The following is a 15080-nucleotide window of genomic DNA, read 5'->3' on the forward strand; positions in this document are numbered from 1 at the left end:
TGGCTATCTTTCTGATTCTAAGAAGCAAGCTGCCTGTGATGCAGTTCATCCTTGATGTAACTCCAGAGCAAGGAATTTGGGTTGTTATGTTCAACTGAAGGTTTTACAATTAAATTGGTATAAACTCCTCAGCTTTTCAGTGATTCAAATCACCTTTCAGTTAGATATTTTAAGCAGGTGATATCCAGCCTTTTTTCTACTGCAACACATTGAACTGCAACGCTGATAGCAGCAACCTAATAACAGAGGAAAACAAAGGTCTTGCTTAAAGACCTTACATAATGGAAGATCTTAGAGTATGAAGGGCTCCGTGTTGCTAATGATCAGCCCTGCTTTTTAATCAAGAGCATTGAAGCTAAGTAATGACTTCTACATTAGTCCCTATTCAGGTTACTGATATACCCCCAAAAGGGTATATGCCATATGTGCAGATGCTGCAATATTTCACATTCACTGAGATTTAGACTGGGAACAGCAATTTACTTTCTCTTTTGATTATGTAATGAAGTTGCAACTTCTGGTCTGCAATTAAGTTTGACAGCAACAGTGTCCAAAGCTTATCCACAATTTCCGAACACATGCAGACCTATGGATCCTTCTGCTGCTTGTGGTGATGAGAGGAAATTCTTTTTTGCCACATGTGGTTCCAGGACTTTTCCTCCTAAATTTTCTTTTCATGTAGGGTCCCATATGCAGATTCTGTCTGGCTTTTTGTTTTTCTTTCACCAGATTACTAAACCAGATCTACTCATCTAATAAGCAGTGTGATATTTAAGTGTCCTGATGCCTACCTTGTAGGAGCGCATGATGTGTAGTACTAACTGAAATTTGGAGTGACTACCAGTCCTGTGCTTTTTGTGGCAATGGACTCTGCAGACATGTTAGGCTGGCTGGGCCCACATTAATGAGTTAGGCTCCTGAAGAGAAACAGGAAGAAAAGCAAATATCCCGAGGAACCCAACTCTGTCCACCAAGTTGTGCAGCACTATGGAGGACATGCTGACAGGATACTTTCAGATAATTAGTTCTGCTGGCAAAAAGCATTAAAGCCTGTGAAATGAGGCAATAGCTGAGAATAAACCTCTTGGATGTAGGCACAAAGCTCTTTTATTGATTTCTGTATATGTCCTATGCCTTCCCCAGGTTCCACGCTGCTGCACCAACCTAACATACTTGCTTCTTCCTGCTTTTATACTGAAACACTCTGGTTTTTAATGCTCTTCCTTCTGTCCACTGGCTTATCCTTGCCTTTCTGACCTCCTCCCCAGCTTCCTTTCAATCTTGCCCGTCTTTCCATCAAACACCTTGGCAGCCCCTTCTCCACAGTGTCTGGTCTCGGGCAGGCATCGGTGGAGCATGCAGCAAGGTTCCTGTCCTTGAAGACACGGACAGAAATGTAAAGGTGCTGCCTCACACCAGCAAACCATGTTTGGTTTCCTAAACCAGAGCTGTTTAACCAGGTAGCCGTGGACCTGCATGATTACACCTAGCAGTGAAACTACTTTCACCTCTGTAGGGAGGCATGGGTTGCGTGCTGAGGACAGAGCACATGGGACAGCCCCATTTGGGTGGGTCTGGCAAAGATGCGCTGTGGCCGAGGCAGGCCGTGCTCCACACGGGGCCTCGGAGGGACACTCAGTGCTGTCTTGCTCCGGGCCTGGCCGTGCCGGTGCTCTCGCACCCCAAGAGCTGAGAGGGCCCCAGGGGTCCAACCACTGGAGGGGCGACGCTTCACGCGCGGCCAGCCGAGAAGCCTCCGATCGCGGGGTCATCCCCTCAGCTGTGCGAAGTTTGGTGGACTCCTTATCCAGCAGTTTGATGGGCTAATGAGGTAGCAGCCGCATTTTAAATTACCTGCCTTACTTTCTAGACTTATCTTGTGTGTGAGACAGAGGAACACAAGTTACCTATCCAATTAGGACTAAAACTGAATAAACGAGCCTCTTCTCTTCCAACACCTAACGTCAAGGGAGCCTTGGTGCCCCCCCCCCCTTGGACCCCGAGACGGGCAGGCGGAGGACGTGTGCATCGCTCTCCACCCACGCATGCGAAGCGGGGATGCTTCTTCTTGGCGCCATTTTCATGTCCGCGTGCTTTGGTGGCCTCTGCCTCCGTGTGGCATTCGAGGGTTCACCCACCCACGGGAGGCACCGGCGGCCACCACCGCTGGCCCTGAGCGTAGCAGGTGGCCGCCGGGAGCCAGGACCGCCGCTCTCTCTCACGGCGGGGGGGGCGTCGGGGAGACCGCGGGGCAAGGGCAGGAACGGTTCTGAGGGAAGGCTCGGGGCCGGAGCAGCGGTGACCCCGGCGGGGACGCACCGCAACACGGCCGCCCCCTCCGGCGCCTCCGCCACCGCCGCACCGGCCGGGACTCGCCGCGCGGAGCGGTTCGGCGGCGGCTGCGCGCGCAGGGGGGAGGGGGCCGCGGGCGGCGCCTGCTCCCACCGGCAGGGGCCGCCGCCGCCAGGCTGAGCGGAGCGGAGCGGAGCGTCGGTCGCCCTGAGGTACGGTAACGGTGCCGGTAACGCTGTGGGGCAGGGCGGCATCTCCTCGTCCCCTTCCTCCTCTGAGTGGCGGGGCCGCGCCGGTGCCTTAGTGCTCGGTGGGGAGGGAGGGTGCGGGGTCTGCGGGAAGCGACCTGCCTGGCGGGGCTCGCCCCGTCAGCGCTGGGCGGCGGCGGTGGTGGCGGTGGGTAGGGAGGGGGATGGCGGGGGAGGATGGTGCAGAGCCGGTTTCCCGGAGTCGGTGCGGGCGATGTCCCTCGGCGGCGATGTCCCTCGGCGCCTCCGCGCACCTGCTCCGGCGGCGGCGGGAGGCACCGCGCCGCCCTGGGCGGGGGCTGCGGGCACCGCGTAACATGGCTGCCCCGCAGGCCTCCCCCGCCCGCGGCGGCGGCGGGACCCGAGCCCCGGTGGTGCGGGTGGGGGGCCCGCGGCGCGGGGAGGGCTTGGTGTTGGGGCTGGCATCGGCAGACGCCGTCCCCGGCGGTCCCTCGCCTTCCGGCTGGAAGCAAGGCTCTCCGGTCGCTTCTTCCCTGGCTGCCCTCTCTTCCAGCGGCTCCTTTCCCTTCTGCTCTTTAAGGACCCGCCGTGGGTTGTGTCCCCCCTTCTTGTTTTTTTTTGAAGGTGCCTTTTCATATAGTCACCTTGAAATCTAGATGCCTTCGTGTGCCTTTCTGAGCCTACTGTTACGCTCAGGTGGGTACGTGATGGTTTCATACACTTGAACAGGCTGATGAGCAGACATACCTTCCTGCAGGAGTCTACGAAACTGAGATCTTTATTTGTGCTACTAGAGGCTATGATTAACCTGCTTTAAAAAAAAAAAAAAAAAGATATTTTCTCCACTACTGATAATTTGAGGGGGAAAAATCATATTAAACCGGCATCTCAAGCAGAAGACAGCTTTGTTAGGGCCCTGATCCTATGAGTGCACATATGTATAAATCTATCCCTATGAAAAATGTCCTTAGAACTGGGTAAAGCCATCCATACCTGTAAGATATGAAACTGTAATAATCCCAGAGAAGTGGCTGTGGTGCAGTACATTTTGTAATTTCTGTGATGCAAACTATCTGCGTATGCTAAATTTACTCAGTAGTTTATAAGATGCATGAACTTGTGGGAACTGGAGTGACTGACTCATTTGGCTATAGACTATTACCATTTCAGCTATTGGTCTAAAAGCTGTTTTAGAATTACGGATTTAAAGCATCTCTAAGCATGGTGCTTTGTTCATAACATACACCCCAAACCTTCCAGCCAAACAAAAAGAAACCTTAAAACAAACCCTCAATCATATATGTTTAGGAACTTGATCTCTGTGAACACAGGACTTCCACTGATTTGAGATGAATCAAAATGGAAGTTAACTTAAACCATTGCTATGAAGTTAACTTAAACCATGCTATGAACTCTTCCAAGCAGTTTAGATCCCAGAGCTTAAAAGACAGTCTAAAAAGACAGGTGTTATATGGAGGCAGATGTGGTGGATGGAATGAGTAGGTTTTGTCCTCACCAGAAAGTATTTCTGATGCTTAGAGTTTGAGATTTTTATGGTAACTTCCTTTTTTGGAAGACATTTGTAACTTTTTTTCCTGGTAAAGTAGGGCATGGCTTAATCTCCGTTTGTTTACTGTTGCTAAGTTTGATATTTTTGGTAAAGGGTGCTGAATTTGGCTCTCCACTCTCCCCTTCAGAAGTCATCAACCGTGGATGCTTTATGCGGCTTGCATGTGGGAAAGCGTGCTAGTTTATGCTAGAAGCTTCCAGTAAGAATTTATTTATTATGGTCTTGAAGAGTTGTGAAGCTGGACATTGTCCCTGTAGTTTATTGGCCTTCTCTTTCTGTAAATTCAGCAGATTGAGAAATTGCACAGAATTGCTATCTATACCTGTCTCTCTGTAAGGCACCCAAATGGCTGGTTTCTGCCACAGTGTGTTGCATTACATCCTAACGTTTACAAACTCTTTTGCCAGTATTGCAACACTCGCTGTTGTTTTAGGTTATATTTTAAACTAAACTGAGACTTCCAACAAGGTCCTTTGATGCTTTTTATTTTACCCCTTGTTAACGTAAGGATGTCGCTAATTTGAAATGACTGCCAGTCAGTGTGCATTAGCCAGTTGTGTGGAGGTGGACAGTCTCTCCTGTGCCGCGGTCAGGACCTAACTGAACCGCAAAACTGGATTGTGGTGGCTCTACAAAGTGGGAAGGCTACATGGCTGAGTATTATGCAGCAGTTAGTGACTTCTCATTATGAAGTTGTGTGCTGTACAAAGATGCTTTAGATGCCAGCAACTCCTAACAAGGGTCTCAGCCTCAGTGGCAGAAGCAGGAAAACAGATGCTTCTCTACGAAATGGAGAGTGTTACAAATATGACCTTAGACTGCGGGCTGGAATAGCAGCCACAAAAGGAATAGAGTTCTGTGACTGCTTGGAGACTTAATTAAGTGCATTGACATCCACTCAGTGAAAAGTCTGTATAAATAATGAATTTTCCCTTGTATGCGCAGCCTGTGATGGAAATGAAACTGAAATCTGTTGTCTTCTGGATGACTGACCCTGATTTATTTTTAAATAGAACTATGTTTTCATTAACATAATTCAGATTACTTGAGGCAAAAAATAAGATCTGTCTTCTTTTGAAAGATGCCTACTTTGAAAGGCTGGACGAGGGTGTATTAGACAATCAAACTAGAACTGGTTGGTCAAGGGACTGTAAGCTTTTGTAACAGCTGACATATTACCGTTTGTTAGGACTTTAAATGTTGAAGAGTTTTACCATGCTCATTTGACGGGCAGTATCTAATTTGTTAGATGGTCTTAAGAAACCTGGCAGCTGTTGGCAGGAATATTCCAAATTTACCCACATACAGCAAGAGAAATATTTTCAATTCTTTCCAGGCCTATTATGCATTTGCTCAGTTAAATGACCGAAGGGGGTGTACTGCTTAGGAAAGCTTTGAAAAGCAATTTGATTTTATGCCTGTGTAGGGAATTGCTGCTACTTGTAATTCAAAAATAAAAGTAAACTTGCTGGAGAAAATGGCCATCCCAAATCTCCAACTAGAAGTTTGAGATGTTGCTCATTTTGAGCAAATTCTTGAGAAATTTTCAGCATGTGGTTAATGTATAAAAAAAAAAGAGAAGTTGAGCATGGCTTGCAAGTTTCAGCTTCTGGTAACTCCTCTTAGATATCTTCTCAGATATGGCTTAGAGGGACAGAGACAATCAAAGTTGAGCGTGGCACCTTCAAGTGGTAAATTGCTATCATCATCCATTGGTGGTAAGGAAAGAGTCAAACAGTTTGACTAAGGTCTGATAATGAAATGTCCAAATGATAGGGACACACAGATCTGGCATGGTTTTGTGCTTTATATTCAGGAACAGGCTCTGCTTTCTAATTCCTTAATAAATGCAACCTTCCTCTCTCCTGATAAGTCATACATTAAAACTGTCCAAATTGTCAATTAAAAAAAATAACCTTTTAGTGTTTCCTAAGATGGGAACAATATTATTATTGTGGCTTTCAGTTTGCTGTCTTTGTTCTGTGCCTGCAGCTGAATGAATTTTGCTTTTCATTTCTGTTTTTGGAAACATTGCTTTTCTGCAGGATGCGGAGATCACATGTCTCTGTGCATAAGACACTAGGCTTGATTCGTAAATGGAAATACAAGCTTGTCTCAGGCACAGGAAACATCTGAATTTGGAGGTTAAAATAGAGGTTCAAAACCAACAGCTAAACCCTGAACAAAGTTTTCACAGTTGTAACTGACCTTTCTCCTGCCACCCCATTAAAAATATGGAAGAGTTGAGAATGAATAATGTGTGGCCTGTTTGATATATTCTTCCCTTCCTAACGAGACAGCCTTGATCCAAATCTGTGCACTCTTGCTCAGATGCTGCCTCTCAGTCTTTCATTGTACATGTTTCTTGCAGGTTAGGTCGCTTACCCATTCTGGTAGCAATGAAAACAGATTTATTGAAATCTTTAAACATTACTGAAATAGTTCAGAAGTATTAGCACAGCTGGGTTTCTGTTTTATAAAAGCCCAGAACATAGTGAGGAGAAGTCATCATTTAATAGACAGAAACAAGTTGTATGTCTTTGTACAAGGTTTAATGTGCTCTCTGGACTTTAAAAACAGCTCAAATCTCTTTTGCATTGTAAATGTTAAAGAAAATGCTGTCATCACCAGAATGCACTCAGAACTTATCAGCAAGGAGTTTAGCAGCCTCTGTATTTCTGTATTTCTGGTACCTAAAGTGCCTGTTCCAGACCAGATTTAATTTGAAGAAACTATGGAAGCGAGGGTGGAAAAATTAGGCTATATGATCAGTAAAACTGGTGTTCTGACCAAATTGCTGTGGAGGTCTGAGATGAAATCCCAGTGTTAACCCTTGTTTTTGCGGACACCCACATTGTCTTGAAAACATGATGTTGATTATCACCAGCATTAACAATGGGTTATCTAGAACAATCTCAGGTGTGCTTGAAAACCTGGGGGTTAGGAGAGGTTTAGACTTCAACCTATAGAACACTTTGGTTATGTCTATGCTTCAGAAAGCTGACGGTTATGCTGACAAAAGTCTTGAAGACAAACTTAGAAGATGTTTGAAAGATGAGTTTGTGTTATGTACCTATGCAACCTCACTAACCTGAATGAAAGCAAAGCGTGTTGTTCATGGTTCCATCCGTGCTGGAAGACTTGCTAGCATAGCTATGCTGAATAATGAATGCAGCAGTTATGCTCCTAGGTGAAGGATTGGCTTGATTAAGCTGAAGTTTTGCCAGCTTGTGAGTCAAATCATATCAATACAAGGCAAATTTTACAGTTAAATTCTACTCATAGTAACATGAGGTGAATGCTTTTCTGTTGTCAGTGCTGACTGCTTGGTCACTGAACTTTTCTTCCTTAATATCCACTTGAGCATTGTTTTGATTTCTTGTGAAGAGGAGCTGTAATGGCAGTAGCTGACTTCTCATGTAATATCTTTTACTGGTCTGGTATTGCTCTACATGATGATGACTGGGTATTATTAAATTTTTAGGCAAGAGACTGTATTGGTGCAGAAAACAAAAATTTTGCATAGTGTGTTAAGGGCAGGGCTGTTTGTCCATGTGCCTCACTTAACATGTCCTAAATGGTGCCTTGTCAGGAAAGGAGTAGCTCTACACATAGCAATAGCTACTTCAAAATTTTTTCATTTGGTGTAAATCTTAATTAACATTAACAATAAGTCTTAATTAACATTTCAGAAACCCTAGCTAGCCTAACTCGTATTAAAACCAAAGCGTTTTTATATGTGACTTCAGAGGCATCTTTAGCTTTTCTTGAGATAAAGTTGCAGGGCATTAAGTTAGCAGCAATTAAGAAAGCATGAAGAGCAAATATTGGTTCAGCTCAATAAGCATGAGTTAAATCAAGACAGACCCTTTTTTTGACCCTGTTTTCTCACACTAATCCTTTTTATTGCCCACTGCTTTCCAGTGAGTGCTGCATTTTCATTATAAACCTATTGTTTTGTTTTCCAATTGAAAGAGAAGACAGAAAAAAAAACTTGCTGTTGGCAAAAGTAGTTTTACTGTTTTAGAAATAAGCTTTGGAATTGCTTGAACAATAAGTTATTAGAAGAGCTTCAAAAACTAGTAGTTCATAATATTGAATTTTTATTTTTGGTATTTTTTTTAAATAAGACATAGCAACTGTGAGAGCTACTGTTGGCAAGCCAGTTTTCACGTAATTTGTAACTTTGTAAAACTGGTAATTACTTCGTGCTTAATGTCTTCAGGGTATTTTGGCAAACAAGGAAAATTAGTTGGCTTGAAAAGAGTTGATATCTATTTGATATGGGAGGATAAAATTCTTTTTCTGAGAAGTAATTTTATTGTAGCAGTCAAATTCTTGAACTTCATAAAAAGATTATTTCAGTACCAAATTCCAGCTTTCAGAGAAGCAGTACGCAGTGTTATTCTGAAAAAAAAACCAAAAAAGCCTTGAGCAAGTTAGTATGAAAATCTTCCTTTCTCCAGTTTGGACTCTGACTCGCTAAGCTCAGAGTGCATTGTCGTGGATACGTAGCTATTTCACTTTTCTTGGGTCGGGGGGAAGGCTCCAAACCAAATGGAATAATTTATGCCCGTCTCTATTCTCCTAGGAGCGTTGCTTCAGTCTCTGACAGTCATGTGTTCGTGAGGGGAGGATGGGATTCTGCAATCTGTCCTGTGTCTCTGTTGCTATAACAGCATTAGTTGTCTCTTCCTTTTTTATAAGTGAAAACTGGTATCTAAATGAAGCTTTCATTAGATTATGTCACAACCTTTACATACAGACTTAAAGAATAACGATTTTATTCCTCATTGACGGCTCTAAAAGTCTGATTGTGGACAAATTTTGACGCGAATAGTGCGAGTTGTTCTAATTAGAATTTGTGACCCTTCTTAATACGTGTTAGCATTTGTAAGATCCTCATACTGTGGAATGGAAAATACTCTGGACTGAAATGTTACAGATCTTGATATTTTCAAACTGAAGGTTAGTATTTTATATCTATTGATTTATGGGTTAGTTTTCTTGGGGTGGTGCTAGGCAATAGCACTTCCATGTTCCCCCTGTTTCAGGAGTGTAGTGATGTTCAGGCGTGTTTATAAAGCCCTGATTGTTGTCGTACCTGTTGTTTCACATTGTGACGTTAGGAGCCAGACATTGCCCGGTGGATATTACTCCTTTCTTTTTGCATCAAAGTACTTACGAGCTCATCTGTTTTACCATTGACGGTAATGGTGATTTGTTCATAGAATTAATTCAGCTTGGCAGTCTCTAAATGAGATTTATCACAATGAGAGAAGATCTTGATAAAGGAACTTGTTAAACAGAGCTTCTTCATAGTGTCTGAACACAAACGAAGCTAAGTGCCACAGTGACCAGGAGACTCTGAAAAAAATATGACTATGTGCAATATTGCATAGTACATTTTTGTCAAATAAAAAAGATAGCAAGTGGAGTGTATTACCTTGTGGCTGTTGCTCAGAACTGGTTTTCCAGCCTTTGTGCCTGTAGTGATTCTAGGTCAACCAAGTGTGATGCCTGTTGACTACCTGAAACTGCAGCAGTTACTAGGTAGTGGCATAGCATGATGTACAGCTCTCTGTCTATTTCTAGAGCTTTCATATGCAGAATGGTTTTGGATATAGCCTATAATAGACTGTATGTATGGTCCCTGTTTCTCTTAACTTGCAGTGGCCCATCCATGAGTGTTAATGGTCTGCAATCAAATCTAGGGCCTGTTGACATATAGTGTAGGTTTACCTCTGTCTACACCAAAATGTAGGTCTGAGGTATGATCTGTTGAGAAAATCAGGCCTGTATGCTAACACGCTCTGTGGTAAAGAGCTGTGGCTGTGAATGGGCAACAAGGTGTTCTTTGAGATCTATTCGCAGTCATTCCCAGTGTTTTCTAAGGTTTTCAGGATTGCCTTCCACTGGAGGAGCAACTAATCTGCGAAAAAAAGGGCAGGGATTAACAGTAGGTGGTTTTGTCAGTTAGCCTGATTTATCAGAGGTACTGTGAAGGAAGAGTATTCTCTTCCTCCTGTAGATGAAAGGTGCTTGTTTGGTATTGAATCAGGATGGTATCTTGTGAGAGGGCAAAGAGGTGGCAAATGCATGAAAATCAGAATGAGGACAACCTGAAGCTGAACTAAGAAAAAAGGAAAATGAAGTAGGCAAATAGAAATGTCCTGCTTAGATAGGTAGCTGCTAACAGACTGCTTTAGTTGCATGATGGAGGAAGGCGAAGTTCAGTAGTGTCCTAAACAAACACATGTTGTGGGTGTATCTGAGAAACCGCCATCCTTGCCATATTTAAAAGGAACCAAATGAGGTTCTAGGAAAAACTGCTACCTAGCAAACTGAGTAGATTTAAACTGTAGTAGGCTGCTCGCTAGCTTCCTTCTCTAGAAACCTAATTTAAGATGCCAGTGCCAACTCTTACAACAATCACGTTCAGTACAAGGTTGTAACATTCAGCTTGTAGTGTTTAACTGTTATATACCCCCCTGTATGAAATGTAGTGTGTGTTGAAGTGAACTCTAGTTATAGAGTAGTTTACTCATACTTTCATATTTAAAAAATGTTACCAAAATGGCAATTTGTTTTTGGTTTAGTAACTGTTGGTGTATTTAAAGGAAAAAATCAAAACCCTTGCAAATACAAATGAGCCTGCTCTATTCCGAGGAGGACTTTGTGAGTCTGTAGAATATTAGATACCTACAGGTTTTTAATTCTTTCCCCTGCCTACTCAGTCTATAGGTATGTAGAAGTCTGCCTTGCATACCTTCGTTCAGTAACATAGTGCCAAAGCATTCCTTCTCATCTTTTTAAACCTACCTGGCAATATGTTTGGTATGTAAGTTAAAGAACATCATGTAATAAAAATGAGTACTGTGTAGCACTTTAACCTTTCTCTCTAGGCTGTTGGAGTCTAATGTCTTTCTGCTGCCTTATGTGTTTCAAATAAATCCACTTAGTTTGTGTTTAGAATAAAGAAAATATTTCTTTTGAATACTGAGATCCACAGTAAGCCTGCAAGTTATTCAAGTTTTTGGCTGGTCTAGCAAGGCATCACAAAACAAATTTAGAGCACTAAATGATGACTTACTTGAAGGTAGATGTGAACTCTTAGGGTGCTGGAAAGCAATTACGTTGACATCACCAACACGGCAAAATAAATGTATATACTCGGAATAATTCATAGCAGAATACTAAATGGTTTCATTAACGATGAAGCTTGGGCAACACTCTACATGTTGCATTTCAGTTTAATCGCAAATGCTCTGATGATTCGCAAGTGATAAGAGTGGGGTTCTTGTAAGTAGTTAAAGTGGGGCTTTGTCTTCGTGTCTGTCTGCAAGACACTCACCTAGAACCAATAATGTACTGAGACTTACTGGCACAATATGCAAGTTTGCAGGTAGGTGTTCTCTGCTGGATGTGTTTTATCAGCTGATGTCATTCCAGCTTACAGTAGCTTGTCCCTTCCCACTGGTCAAAACTCTGCTTGTGAAAAGGGGTTGGTTTGTTTCCTAATGCATTTTCAACTCAACTGATTATTCTCATATATAATCTTACCTAAATTAAAAGGTTGTGTAAGTTCCCTGGACAATTCATCACCCTGCATTGTGTTGGTAGAGGACACCTTTAACATACATCATCTCTTGAAGTTTTTTTTGCAAGGTTGAGCATCAGTGTGACCTGTTCATAGTCGATAGGCAAACTCTTTAAGTGTTTTCTTCACAAACAATTACCATGTTATGGATTATAGCCTTTATCCAAAAGGCATTCTTTCTTTGGTTTAATATTGGAAGCCTGCTATTGTGCGAGAAGTGTGTGCTCAAATGGTACTGCTTTTAAAAAAACCCAAAAGTCAAATTTGAATGGTTTGAAAGATGTCCAAGTTAATGATCAAAACCAGCTTTGCACACACCCCCACCCCCCCAGCTTTGTCTGTCAAATAAATTAGCAGCTTTGGGGGGGAAACTTTATTGTATTGATTGTTTCTAAGGAGTCCAAATGTGTGCAGATATTTTTACTTGTTGAGGATATCATGGAGGGAGAAGAGGAACATATTTATTCATTTTGGGGCTGGAGTTTCTGATGCAATAATAAGATCTGTGAAGAAATCTCAGACATCTGTGTTGAGCGCTATTTTAACAAGCAATAAACACCCCACCTTTTTCTTTTGTAGGTGTATGTCCCAGAAGTTTCCCTGAATGGTGGAAAAAATGTCAGATATGTCAATGTACACAAGACCAGCTACAGTAGTGTCATAGTCCTGAAACAGTTTACATTTTTTTATTACTATATTGTCATTGAAAACACTTAATCTTTAAAATGCTTATAGGACAGCACAAACATTTTAAGAATATTCACATTAGCCTGCATAAACAAATAAACAGCAATCAATTAACTTTAGGCAAGAGCAGCAATGCAGACAAACCACAGAAGAAATACAGTGCAATTAATGCTTCAGTCTCTCTCTGGTCTGAGTAGATAAACTGATGGACAGTTTTTGATATAATTGTGCTATATCTTTGTTCTGTTTCTAGTTACACCATTGTCCTCCCTCAGGAATCCCTCAAACATGTTTTCTCTTTCCTTTTTAAAAATTTTAAACTGCATGGGAGCAGAGAGAGTAAATTATTTAAAATTATTCTGTGTCTCTGCACTTGTCTGAGTCAGCAGAATACATCTAGGTCATATGTTCCCAAACAGCTCTGGTGCAGAGTATCTTTTTTCTTTCTGTGGGGACTAAGTGGACTCATTAAGGTACAGTCATCTTGCCTTTATTCCTCCTCTTTGTGCCCTCACAAGGCTTGGGTGAAAAATGTGTGAAAATGACTATAATTCTTTTTATTAAATCCAGATGAGCTTCCTCTGAGCTGACCTGTTCTTCCATTATCGTTGCACAATCAACTGACACAGAGGGAAATGCATTGTCTCTTTGCTACAACAAGTAGCAGTAGACCGAATGATTCTCTAATGCATGCAATTATGAGTTCAGCAAACACTACTTCTGTCTGTTTACTCCTCCTTTCCTTTCTAGGATGGCTGCAGCTCCCCCAAGTTACTGCTTTGTAGCCTTTCCCCCATGTTCTAAAGATGGGCTGGTGGTGTTTGGAAAGAATTCTGCACGGCCTAGGGATGAAGTACAGGAGGTGGTCTACTTTGCTGCCGCAGCTCATGATCCAGGAAGCAAAGTTGAGGTAAGGGTGAACTGTTACATTCAAACCATGAGAAATGATTATTATTGGAAGAAATGAATGCTGTCTTGTTTTCTTGTCAGATTGTGGAGTCGTTGTTCCCTTCACTTAAACCTCTCAAGTAGGAGGAGACAAGATTTTTGAAAGTCCTGAAAGTGAAACTCGGAATGTAACTTTTTTGTTTAATTGGGGAAAAATCCAGGATCTGTACTTTCTCCAGCAGACAGGCTGAACTGTTCACGTCTCAAATTCCTGCACCTTGTAGCCTATCACTTGCCTTTTCCTTTTAAGGGAAAAATATCCTGGCTAACTGGAACTAGAAGCAAATTTTCAAAGTTTGTAATTTGCCATATGAATTGTTTTCATTCATGGTTGTTGTTTGACAGTTGTAATGGGGCCTGACTATGCTAGGCATGTTGCAAAACAGGTAGCCAGAAATCTCTGCCTCAAAGAACTTGTGCTCTAGTAAGGGAATGAGAGAGGAGGAAGACAAGAGCGTAACTCTTGTAAGCCAAACATAACTCTTGTACATACAGTTGGCTTTGATGACATGTTCTGCAGCTGGAGCGCCTGCATCGTGGTCCATTTTCAGTGCTGTGGCTTCTCTCTGAATCCAGGCTGGATGTGGAGTCCTGAAGCTGGATGCTGATGCCGTGGATGCAGGTTGAAAGGGACCCTGCTGGAAGTAATTTTAATTATAGTCTCTTACTGCAGCCTCACTTTAATGACAGGAGAAATGAAGGGATAAGCCGATGTGGAAGGGTGAAGCAAGGGGAGAAATGAAACAAGAAGACAGGAAGAGGGGAAAATGTGCAGTGAAGGTGGAATGAAGAGACTGAGGCAGCAGAAGGAAAGACAAGGGTTGGTGGGGGGTTAGCCATTTGAGTAGAGGACACGGAGCCTGATCTGCACTGTCAGGAGCTTTTAGAGTCCACAGGTTCTTGCTCTGGCTGGCAACCGGGAAAGCAGGAGCTGTGAGGTTCCCTGCGTTCAGCTTCCTCCTGTCCCTGTGGCTGTGCAGAAGGCTGAGGACACTAGGTGTTCTGCACCAGGCTGGCGTGTCTCGTCCCTACAGGTCCTTTATAGATATAATTGTCACTTCCCCAGAGGAGACCCTAAGACCAGTGCCAGTTTTAATTCTGTTTTTCAAGTGGGATGACTTCCAAATTTCAGAGGATTTGGTGCTGTTCTTTCTAACAGTTAATGTTCTCTTGATTCCTGTTGCTACCAACATCTAGTACAACTCATGCATTATTAAATGGTTTAATCTTGGATATAAAGAAATCCCTCTCCCCCTGTCCAAAAGCACTAACTGCTGTTAATTGCAGAGCTGGATTGGTAGCACTGTTGTAGACGTGTGCTAGTATACAGAACACAAGTCTGACAATAAGACAATAAGAAAACTTCAGAGCGGCTTTTTTTAAAGCTTCTCTTCATAGAACTGGAAATGAATAAAAAAAAGTTCTATTCTTGTGAAAGAACAACTTCCAAAAGCTGCTCTGGAGTGTTTGTATCCTTAAAGGAGAATACTTTCTAAGAGCTTAATCTTAGAGTAATTGATTCTTTTGGTCTCTTTGCCCCATATCTTAATCTTCGATGAGATTGTCATAATTTGCTGAAGGGTATAATTAAGCCTTATGTAATCTATTATGATCCCTCTCCCACCCCATGATTAACCAGTTTAATGCCTTTTATAGAATTCGGTCATAAACTGGACTCTCTTGCCAGTCCTTTTGGAAGCGGGGAGCACAATCCCTTTGCCTGGCACACCACAGTTTACAGACTTATTCTGCTAGCCAGTATCTGTAAGCATTC

At 42.7% G+C, this 15080-nt stretch overlaps 1 protein-coding gene across 1 annotated transcript in view; it reads left to right on the top strand.

The window, feature by feature from the left end:
- The first annotated feature begins 2374 nt into the window (after nt 1–2374).
- The window catches only part of SCRN1 (secernin 1), a 40729-nt gene continuing 28023 nt past the window's right edge, over nt 2375–15080 (top strand). Inside the window, exons 1-2 of the mRNA XM_087772302.1 lie at nt 2375–2504; nt 13109–13268. Of these exons, the coding sequence (XP_087628428.1) occupies nt 13110–13268 (159 nt within the window). The 5' untranslated portion in view covers nt 2375–2504; nt 13109. The remainder of the gene's footprint in view (nt 2505–13108; nt 13269–15080) is intronic.

Source organism: Nipponia nippon, unplaced genomic scaffold (genome assembly GCF_047370975.1).
Source record: "Nipponia nippon isolate SJK-2023a ecotype South Korea unplaced genomic scaffold, ASM4737097v1 scaffold_1, whole genome shotgun sequence".
Taxonomy (NCBI): domain Eukaryota; kingdom Metazoa; phylum Chordata; class Aves; order Pelecaniformes; family Threskiornithidae; genus Nipponia; species Nipponia nippon.